The 12,779-nt window shown below is 39.6% G+C and overlaps 1 protein-coding gene across 1 annotated transcript in view; it reads left to right on the forward strand.

Moving 5' to 3' along the window:
• LOC130085483 (cGMP-dependent 3',5'-cyclic phosphodiesterase) overlaps window positions 1–12,779 on the forward strand; it is a 166,014-nt gene that overhangs the window by 67,798 nt on the left and 85,437 nt on the right. Inside the window, exon 4 of the mRNA XM_056251255.1 lies at window positions 7,730–7,818. Coding sequence (XP_056107230.1) covers window positions 7,730–7,818 — 89 coding nt within the window. The remainder of the gene's footprint in view (window positions 1–7,729; window positions 7,819–12,779) is intronic.

A 12,779-nucleotide genomic window follows, 5' to 3' on the forward strand; every position in this document is an offset into this window, starting at 1 on the left:
TACACACATCTACAATAGACACATCGACAATACACACATCTACTATACACACATCTACAATACACACATCTACAATACACACATCTACAATACAGACATTGACAATACACACATCTACAATACAAACATCTACAATACAGACATTGACAATACACACATCTACAATACAAACATCTACAATACAGACATTGACAATACACACATCGACAATACAGACATCTACAATACACACATCTACAATACAGACATTGACAATACACACATCTACAATACAAACATCTACAATACAGACATTGACAATACACACATCTACAATACAAACATCTACAATACAGACATTGACAATACACACATCGACAATACAGACATCTACAATACACACATCTACAATACAGACATTGACAATACACACATCTACAATACACACATCGACAATACAGACATCGACAATACACACATCGACAATACACACATCTACAATACACACATCGACAATACACACATCTACAATACACACATCTACAATACACACATCGACAATACACACATCTACAATACACACATCTACAATACACACATCTACAATACAGACATTGACAATACACACATCTACAATACACACATCTACAATACACACATCTACAATACACACATCGACAATACACACATCTACAATACACACATCTACAATACACACATCTACAATACAGACATTGACAATACACACATCTACAATACACACATCTACAATACAGACATTGACAATACACACATCTACAATACACACATCTACAATACACACATCTACAATACAGACATTGACAATACACACATCTACAATACACACATCTACAATACAGACATTGACAATACACACATCTACAATACAGACATTGACAATACACACATCTACAATACACACATCGACAATACACACATCTACAATACACACATCTACAATACACACATCGACAATACACACATCTACAATACACACATCTACAATACACACATCTACAATACAGACATTGACAATACACACATCTACAATACAGACATTGACAATACACACATCTACAATACACACATCGACAATACAGACATCTACAATACACACATCTACAATACACACATCTACAATACACACATCTACAATACAGACATTGACAATACACACATCTACAATACACACATCTACAATACACACATCGACAATACACACATCTACAATACACACATCTACAATACACACATCGACAATACACACATCTACAATACACACATCTACAATACACACATCTACAATACAGACATTGACAATACACACATCTACAATACACACATCTACAATACAGACATCGACAATACACACATCTACAATACACACATCGACAATACACACATCTACAATACACACATCTACAATACACACATCTACAATACAGACATTGACAATACACACATCTACAATACAAACATCTACAATACAGACATTGACAATACACACATCTACAATACAGACATCGACAATACACACATCTACAATACACACATCTACAATACACACATCTACAATTGACAATACACACATCTACAATACAGACATTGACAATACACACTCTACAATACACACATCTACAATACACACATCTACAATACAGACATTGACAATACACACATCTACAATACACATCGACAATACAGACATTGACAATACACACATCTACAATACAGACATTGACAATACACACATCTACAATACACACATTTACAATACACACATCTACAATACACACATCTACAATACAGACATTGACAATACACACATCTACAATACACACATCGACAATACAGACATTGACAATACACACATCTACAATACACACATCTACAATACACACATCTACAATTGACAATACACACATCTACAATACAGACATTGACAATACACACTCTACAATACACACATCTACAATACACACATCTACAATACAGACATTGACAATACACACATCTACAATACACATCGACAATACAGACATTGACAATACACACATCTACAATACAGACATTGACAATACACACATCTACAATACACACATCTACAATACACACATCTACAATACAGACATTGACAATACACACATCTACAATACACACATCTACAATACACACATCGACAATACAGACATTGACAATACACACATCTACAATACAGACATTGACAATACACACATCTACAATACACACATTTACAATACACACATCTACAATACAGACATAGACCATACACACATACACACATCTACAATACACACATCGACATATACCATACACACATACACACATCTACAATACACACATCGACAATACAGACATTGACAATACACACATTTACAATACACACATCGACAATACAGACATCGACAATACACACATCGACAATACACACATCGACAATACACACATCTACAATACACACATCGACAATACACACATCGACAATAGTCACAACCACATGAATATATAAATAAATAGACTATGGATAGAGGTGACATCGCCTTCTCCAAACATGCAGACTGTCTATTACACACACACACTGCTTATTACACACACACACACACACACACTGCCTATTACACACACACTGCTTATTACACACACACACACACACACACACACACACACACACACACACACACACACACACACACACACACACACACACACACACACACACACACACACACACTGCCTATTACACACACACTGCTTATTACACACACACACACACACAAACACCCTGCTTATTACCCACACTCTGCTTATTACACACACACACACACACACACACACACACACACACACACACACACACACACACACACACACACACACACACACTCACTCACTCACTCTCACACACGCACACACACACACACACACACACACACACACACACACTTGCACACACACTTGCACACACACACACACACACACACTTGCACACACTTGCACACACACACACACACACACACTTGCACACACTTGCACACACACACACACACACACACACACACACACACACACACACACACACACACACACACACACTCACTCACTCACTCACTCACTCACTCACACACACACACACACACAAATAAAATGGAAACTTTTGTAATATTATAAATGTCTTCACTGTCACTTTTGATCAATTTAATGTTCTTGCTGAATGAAAATATAAAAGTAGAAATTTTTAATAATTAATTTCTTTCACAAAACAAAATAATTTGCAAGATTAAAATATGTAAATTTCACATTAAAAAGCTGAATACATGCAACATCTGAAAAACTGTTGTGTAAAACGCTCTTCTCCGGTCCTCAAATACATAAAACATCAGCCTTTATTACGGTAATAGTGTTTTTAAGTAAAGAAAACTGTATTTAAACTGTAAAGTGTTTGATTTGGGCTTTTCACAGTCATTTTACGGTTTAATCCTGTAAACCTCATTCATACAGTATTGATTTTATTTGTGCAGGTCTTCAAAAAGATCTTAAAATGTGATTTCTGAAATACGAGCAGAGCCCATGATCATTGACAGTATTTGACAGTATCATCAGATCAGATTTAGATGTTCAGTGTGTGTGCAGTGTGTGAGTAGATGTTCAGTGTGTGTACAGTGTGTGTGTAGATGTTCAGTGTGTGTACGGTGAGACAGGAGGGTCAAAACTCATTCAGATTCAGCAGAGGTTTGGGCTCCGATCTTCATCAGCATTCTGGATGTCTTCTGAGAGAAAATAGATTCTCCTGTAGGGTTTATTGATGTTGCATTTGCAGCGCTCTCAGGAGTGCTTTTGCTGGGAGTGCTGAGAAAACACACACACACACACACACACACACACACACACACACACACACACTGACGCAGTCATATCTGAGTGCTGTTTCTTTTATTGATTCTTTTCCAACAGCGATACACACACTCAAAGGACGCTTCAAACAGATGACAGCATTTCTCTCTCACACACTCACACACACACACACACACACACACACACACACACACACACACACACACACACACACACACACACACACACACACACACGCACACACACACACACACACACACACACGCACACACACACACACACACACACTCATTTCATTCTGCAATTCGGTTTCACACTTACAGTATGGAAGCCCCTTTCTTCCACATACAAAAATACAATCATGCTCTGGTAAGACATCAAAAGTGGAAATTATGAGACTAAATCATAATTATGAGATGAAAATCACTAAAAGTCATAATTATGGCAAACAAAGTCGAAATTACAACAAAAGTGGAAATTATATGACTTAATTTTTTTTTATCATGAAATACTAAATTGATATATGACATTAAAAAGTCACTCTTATGAAGCTGAAAGTATGACATATCAAGTATGAGTTTTTATCTCATAATTATGACCTTTTCTCTTAATTTTGGCTTTCTGTCAAAGTTATGACAGTATCATCACTTCAAATTTGTATCTCATAATTATGATTTAGTATGTCATAATTTCACACTTCTATCTCATAATGTTGTTAGTATATCATCATTTCAATTTTTTATCTCATAGTTATGACTGTCATAATTTTGACTTTTTATCTCATAGTAATGACAGTCCTAATTTTAAATTTGTATCTCACAATTATGATTTACTATGTCATAATTTCACATTTTTAATGATTTATACATCCAAGTTGATTGTACTTAAAAATTTAAGGCAGCAACTTTTTTCTTTTTTTAACAGTGTTAAAACAGTGTATTATTTCATGCATTCCCTGTGTGATTATGGCGTAGCAGCATGTTAAAAGTCAAACTGGGAATGAATATTGAGTCCATCAGTCCTGAAGAGCCGTATATAGAGCATCACTTGAGCCGTTCATGTAGCCAGAGGGGTTTAAAGCCCAATCATGTCCAAAACTTCCCCTGACATTTCTGACAAATGAACAAAAAATCTGTCGGGAAAGCTGTTCTCCCACGGCTGACGTTCGGCTGAGTCTCGTTAGGGCTTGACGACTCTACTCTGCTCTAATTAACCTCACGGTTGCCAGAGATTGAGTTTATGCAGATAATCCAGGCATGTTTATGAATGCAGATAATACAGGCGTGTTTATGAATGCAGATTATCCAGATGTGTTTATGAATGCAGATTATCCAGATGTGTTTATGAATGCAGATTATCCAGATGTGTTTATGAATGCAGATTATCCAGATGTGTTTATGAATGCCGATAATCCAGATGTGTTTATGAATGCAGATTATCCAGATGTGTGTATGAATGCAGATTATCCAGATGTGTTCATGAATGCAGATTATCCAGATGTGTGTATGAATGCAGATTATCCAGATGTGTTTATGAATGCAGATTATCCAGATGTGTTCATGAATGCAGATTATCCAGATGTGTTCATGAATGCAGATTATCCAGATGTGTGTATGAATGCAGATTATCCAGATGTGTTTATGAATGCAGATTATCCAGATGTGTTTATGAATGCAGATAATCCAGATGTGTTTATGAATGCAGATTATCCAGATGTGTTTATGAATGCAGATTATCCAGATGTGTTCATGAATGCAGATTATCCAGATGTGTTCATGAATGCAGATTATCCAGATGTGTGTATGAATGCAGATTATCCAGATGTGTTTATGAATGCAGATTATCCAGATGTGTTCATGAATGCAGATTATCCAAATGTGTGTATGAATGCAGATTATCCAGATGTGTGTATGAATGCAGATAATCCAGATGTGTTCATGAATGCAGATTATCCAGATGTGTTCATGAATGCAGATTATCCAGATGTGTTCATGAATGCAGATTATCCAGATGAATGAATGCAGATTATCCAGATGTGTTTATGAATGCAGATTATCCAGATGTGTTTATGAATGCAGATTATCCAGATGTGTTTATGAATGCAGATAATACAGGCATGTTTATGAATGCAGATTATCCAGATGTGTGTATGAATGCAGATTATCCAGATGTGTGTATGAATGCAGATTATCCAGATGTGTTTATGAATGCAGATAATCCAGATGTGTGTATGAATGCAGATAATCCAGATGTGTGTATGAATGCAGATAATCCAGATGTGTGTATGAATGCAGATAATCCAGATGTGTGTATGAATGCAGATAATCCAGATGTGTGTATGAATGCAGATAATACAGATGTGTGTATAAATGCATATTATCCAGATGTGTTTATGAATCCAGATTGTCCAGATGTGTTTATGAATGCAGATAATCCAGATTTGTGTATGAATGCAGATAATCCAGGCATGTTTATGAATGCAGATAATCCAGATGTGTATATGAATGCAGATAATCCAGATGTGTGTATGAATGCAGATAATCCAGATGTGTTTATGAATGCAGATAATACAGGCGTGTTTATGAATGCAGATTGTCCAGATGTGTGTATGAATGCAGATAATCCAGGCGTGTTTATGAATGCAGATAATCCAGATGTGTGTATGAATGCAGATAATCCAGATGTGTTTATGAATGCAGATTGTCCAGATGTGTGTTTGAATGCAGATAATCCTGATGTGTTTATGAATGCAGATAATCCAGATGTGTGTATAAATGCAGATTATCCAGATGTGTGTATGAATGCAGATAATCCAGAAGTGTGTATGAATGCAGATAATCCAGATGTGTTAATGAATGCAGATAATCCAGATGTGTGTATGAATGCAGATAATCCAGATGTGTGTATGAATGCAGATAATCCAGGCATGTTTATGAATGCAGATAATCCAGGCATGTTTATGAATGCAGATTATCCAGATGTGTGTATGAATGCAGATTATCCAGATGTGTGTATGAATGCAGATAATCCAGATGTGTTTATGAATGCAGATTGTCCAGATGTGTGTATGAATGCAGATAATCCAGGCATGTTTATGAATGCAGATAATCCAGATGTGTTTATGAATGCAGATTGTCCAGATGTGTGTATGAATGCAGATAATCCAGGCATGTTTATGAATGCAGATAATCCAGATGTGTTTATGAATGCAGATTGTCCAGATGTGTGTATGAATGCAGATTATCCAGATGTGTGTATGAATGCAGATAATCCAGGCATGTTTATGAATGCAGATAATCCAGGCATGTTTATGAATGCAGATTATCCAGATGTGTGTATGAATGCAGATAATCCAGATGTGTGTATGAATGCAGATAATCCAGATGTGTTTATGAATGCAGATTGTCCAGATGTGTGTATGAATGCAGATAATCCAGGCATGTTTATGAATGCAGATAATCCAGATGTGTTTATGAATGCAGATTGTCCAGATGTGTGTATGAATGCAGATAATCCAGGCATGTTTATGAATGCAGATAATCCAGATGTGTGTATGAATGCAGATAATCCAGATGTGTTTATGAATGCAGATTGTCCAGATGTGTGTATGAATGCAGATAATCCAGGCATGGTTATGAATGCAGATAATCCAGGCATGTTTATGAATGCAGATAATCCAGATGTGTTTATGAATGCAGATTGTCCAGATGTGTTTATGAATCTAGATAATCCAGATGTGTTTATGAATCCAGATAATCCAGGCATGTGTGAATAGCATTATGATGGATCGGGAATGTAATGACTCAAGTGGCTCTTGTCTGTGTGTGTGTGTGTGTGTGTGTGTGTGTGTTTGCAGGAGTGTGTGTTCGTGTACCTGTTGGAGGCGGAGTCTCGGCTGCGCTGTGAAGATCCGCCCCATGAGGTGCCGATGGAGGGGAAGCTCAGGTAAGGGGCGGGGCTTCTGCTAATCTGCTAATCACCTATGGGTGCATGTGGTAATATAGCGGTTTTATATATTAACTTTTTTATTTTTAATGTACAATTATAGCACTATATTTTACGTTGGCATTGAATTACAGAAAACTAGTTATAGTTATATCGTTTTTGTTAATATTTTGAACTATATTCAATTTTTTTCTCATTTTGTTGTCATTTTGTTTTTAAAATATGTCTGATTAGTTTTTTAAGTTTAATTTTTGTTTTATTTTATTTTATTAGTGAAATAAAATGTTTATTTCAGTTAATGTTTTTATTTCAAGTAATAAAAACTAAATCATAAGTATGTGATTAAAAAATTCTAAATTATGATATAAAAAGTCAGAATTATGAAAAATTAAATTGATATTTGAGATAAAATGTCAAATTTATGACTTAGACAGTTGATAGTATGACATACTAAATTTAAATTATGGCTTAAAAAGTCATAATTGTGACTTAAAATGTCGAAATGATGACATAAAAATTTACAATTATAACAAAAAGCAATAATTCTGAGATAAAAACTTGAAATGATTTTTTCTCATAATTATGACTTATACGTAATATTATATAATATATAATTATATATATTTGTTATAATTTTAACTTTTTAAACACTTTTATGAACACAATAGACAAGATAGATAAAATATGTAAGTACAAAATACACAGCAAGTTTGGAGGTGCATTTGAGGATGATTTGTGTGTTCTTCACACGAGTTCACTGTCAGTTTCAGCTCTTGTGTGTGCGTGCGTTTGTGTGTGTGTGTGTGTGTGTGTGTGTGTGTGTGTGTGTGACACTGGATGTTTTGTGTCAGTGTTTTATATGGTTTGCTGGTTGTTCTGAAGACAAATGAAGAGATTTTCTGATGTTGTGGTAGATTTGTCTCTCACCCCTGATGAACACACTGATTCCTGTTGTGTGAGAAATGTCAGAATGGAGCGCTCGCCTTTTCTCTCTTCTTTCTGAATAATGACACGTCAATCACATCTGACCTCTGACCTCTGCTCCCGTACCTCGTAACATTGTAAAAGTCAAAGCAGTTTCTTGTGTTTGTGTGCTCAAATTCCTATGGAAGCTTGTTTACGCCACGGAATATAAAAATAAAACTTTTTTTCTCACAATTGTAAGATTATATTAATGTTAGCATACTTCCTTTTTTCTCATTATTCTGGAAATTGAGTGCACTTTTGCACTTCACCATGGATCTTTTCCTTTCTGCTAATGGTTCTGATGTCAAGCTGTAAATCAAATCGAAAGCCCCCCTGAATTTAGATCCGCCCACTTCTCCCCCTCTCTAATTAATTGGCCGCTTGCAGTGATTGACAGTTATATTCCTGGTTGCCCAGGGAAACCAGATCCGAGTGTCAGCCGGTTTGAAAGTGCTGAGCATTACATCATATATATATATATAGAGAGAGAGCTGCAACTTATTAAACCGAAACGGCCACGCAATGACATTTCATGACAGTTCTGCTTAGAAAAACATCACATTTTCTATTGAGAATGTAAAAATTAAGTTATTTTTGCTGTTGCCTTCGGAGCTGGTCGCAGAAATGACACGCAGGAGCTTTAATAAAGCGGGACCGACAAACACACACACACACACACACTCACACTCACACACACACACACACGTTTACTTGGCTATCTGAATGGCGACTCTCCATAGACGTAATGGTTTTTATACTGTACAAACTGTATATTCTCGTATACTAACCCTAACCCTAAACCTACCCATCACACACACACACACACTTCTTAGCTGTCCATCGTGTTCGATGATGACGCTTGCTCCAGGGATTGGGGTTGGGCTGGGGTTCAGCAACCTTGCCGCTGGTGCCACTTCTCGTGAGCGTCGAGTCCGATCCTTGAGCCGCACACTCGTCCGCAGATGGAGCAGGGGAAACCAGATACCAGGGGGGTACCAGCCGCTCACTGGTGTCTCTTGATGCGCCTCTCGGATCGTCGGTCTTGGTTGGTTTGGTGTATTTGAGAGACAGCAGTGGCACAGGTGACCTGCCAGGCTGATCTGTCGAGTGCCAGTGATTCAAGCTGTGTGAGGGTGTTCGCTCGCTTTAGGAGGTCCCTGGTATAGTCCTTAAAATGCCACTTTTGTCCTCCAGCGGAGCACTTAGCGCCCATTAGTTGACTGTAGAGGACTTGGCGGGGCAGGCGGTGTTCAGGCATGCGTATGGTGTGCCCTACCCAACGCAGTTGTTTTTTGGCCACAGCTGATCCATACAGATTGAGTCAGTGTTGATGAGGATGACTGTATGGGGGATTCAATCTTTTCAGGACAAGCTGAGGATCTTCTGTAGGCAGCGGGTGTGGAAGGCCTCTAGGGTGATGATGTGCTGGCGGTATGGGGTCCATGACTCTGCCCCATAAAGCAGAGTGGAGAAACATACCGCCTTGTAAACATTGACCTTGTTACTAACCTTCAGGTTACAGTTTTCAAAAACCCTGCTGCGTAGGCGTCCAAAAGATGATGAGGCTTTATTTATCCGAGTGTGTATTTCTGTGTCAAGGGAGCTGCATGAGGACAAAGTGGAGTCGAGGTAGGTGAAGTGGTCCACTGTTTTAAGTGGAACACCATTTATGTGAAAACTGGGGGATATGGGGGCGGGGGTGGTGAGATGGGACATGATTTTGGTTTTTTGAGTGTTAACCTGTAGGCCAAAAGATTGGTAGTCAAGTCAAGTCAAGTCATCTTCATTTATATAGCGCTTTTAACAATGGAGATTGTTTCAAAGCAGCTTTACAGAGATAAACATACAATTTACGGTAACAGAGATTGTTTTGGCTTTATAGCGATTTTGAATAATGTTATTTACTGAGGTCGATGAAGGCTACGTAAATGTCTTTGTGATGTTCTCGGCTCTTCTCCATCAGCTGCCTCAAGACAAAAAACATGTCTGTCGTGGATCTGTTCTTCCGGAAGTCACACTGCGTTTCCGGAATCACAGCTTCCGAGATGTGCTCAACCAGTCTGCTGAGCATGATCTTGGCCAGGACTTTCCCTGCGATGGAGAGGAGAAATATCCCGCAGCTGTTGCCGCAGACTGCTCTGTCTGCTTTCTGCTTGTAAATGACCACGATGTTAGCATCCTTCCAGTCCTGTGGGAGGGTCCCATGTTCCCAGATGTTTTGGATCAGGAGGTGCAGGTGACGCGTGAGGATGTATCTTCTGTGTTTGAAAACCTCTGCAGGGATTCCATCGGGTCCAGCACTTTTGTTGTTCTTCAGCCCAGCAATAGTTTGCCGAAGTTCTGGGTAAAGTGGTGGAGTGTCCAGGTGCATGGTTGGTGGAAGATCTTGCAGATTATCCAGGATATGTGGGTCAACAGGGTTGGTGTGGTTGAAGAAACTCTCAAAATGATTTACCCAATGGGCAAGAATCTCGTGGCTGTCCTTGAGGAGCGTGGACCCGTCAGCTGATCGGACTGGGGCAATCGCACGCTTCCTGGAGCAGTGAAGGTGGTTATATGGGTGGGAGATCCAGGGCAGGACAGGAGAGCTTTGTGGGCTTCATGCTTGGTTTTTAGAAGTGACTCTATCTCAGCTGAGTTACAGTCAAACCAGTCCTGCTGATGTTTCCTTGATTGACCGAGCGTCTCTGAGTCTGCGTTATGAATAGCCTGGCTCAAAGCTGGCCAGTCAGCTGATTCCTCCGGGATCATGTTGAGGTTTTTAGCAAGGAGCCGTCAGAGGTTGTCTTTGCTGGTGATGCTGTTCAGTTTAGTTTCTTGTTTGGAGCTGTCCTCGGGCCACAGGAATGCTCATGAGTAGTTTGGATCTGACCATGAGGTGATTAGTCCAGCACTCAGCTCCGTGCATGACACGGGTGGTGAGGACATCTTGTCTGTATTTTTGACGGACAATCACGTAGTCAAGGTGATGCCAATTTTTTGAGCGAGGGTGCAGCCAGGTGGTCTTGAGCCTGTTCTTCATCTGGAAGATGGTGTTAGTAATGACCAGCTGGTGCTCTGCACAGAGGGAGAGGAGTCTAAGCCCATTGCGGTTCATTTTCCCCACACCATGCTGGCCGATGACTTTACTTCATACCAGATGCTCCGTACTCACTCTAGCATTGAAATCTCCCTTGAGTATGAGCCTGTCCGTAGCCAGAGCTTTCTGTAGGATGGCATCAAGAGCTCTGTAGATATCCTCTTTAATGTTGTACTCGGCATCAAGAGTTGGAGCGTATGCACTGATGAGAGTGGCGAAGCGTTCCTTTGCCTAGGGAATGCACCATGTCATCAATCTTTCATTGATGCCGATAGGGGTTTCCGGAATGCGCTGCAGCAGTTTAGACTTCACAGCAAAGCCAACTCCATGATTACGACGAATGCCTTCGGGGACCCGCTTCCAGAAGAAGGTGTACCCAGCACCAACCTCTGTCAAAGAGTCCTCCCCATGTAGTCTGGGTAGCAAGAAGCTTGCGCATAGGTGAGGATAAAGGTGAGGGTGTGAGTGGGCAGACCTCACTCCCACCATCTTCACTCCTGCCAGATGGACCTCTACTGGCATGAGGGAACCCATGACGACCTTCGTCTGGCAGGAGTTGCAGGGGGCTGCCGGTGGTCCGGTCAGTTGGACTCCGCCTTTGCCTGTCCCTAGGTTCAGATTTGTCTATGGGGTTTGCTCCCCTAGCCACTGTACCCTCCCGAGTTAACCCACGTGGCTGTGGAGTTGCCTTCTTCCTCCTTCCCAGCCGCTGTGGTGGTTCTCACACCACCATCCACCTGAGTGGTTCTCACACCACCATCCACCATCCACCGTTGGGGTCTTCACTATATACCCATAGCTATTTACCCATTTACCCATAGCACACACACACACACACACACACACACACACTAACCCAACCCCTAAACCTACCCATCACACACGCACGCACACACACACACACAGACTCCTAGGG

This window comes from Rhinichthys klamathensis, unplaced genomic scaffold (assembly GCF_029890125.1).
Source record: "Rhinichthys klamathensis goyatoka isolate OS25496 unplaced genomic scaffold, OSU_Roscu_1.1 h1tg000080l_1, whole genome shotgun sequence".
Lineage (NCBI taxonomy): Eukaryota > Metazoa > Chordata > Actinopteri > Cypriniformes > Leuciscidae > Rhinichthys > Rhinichthys klamathensis.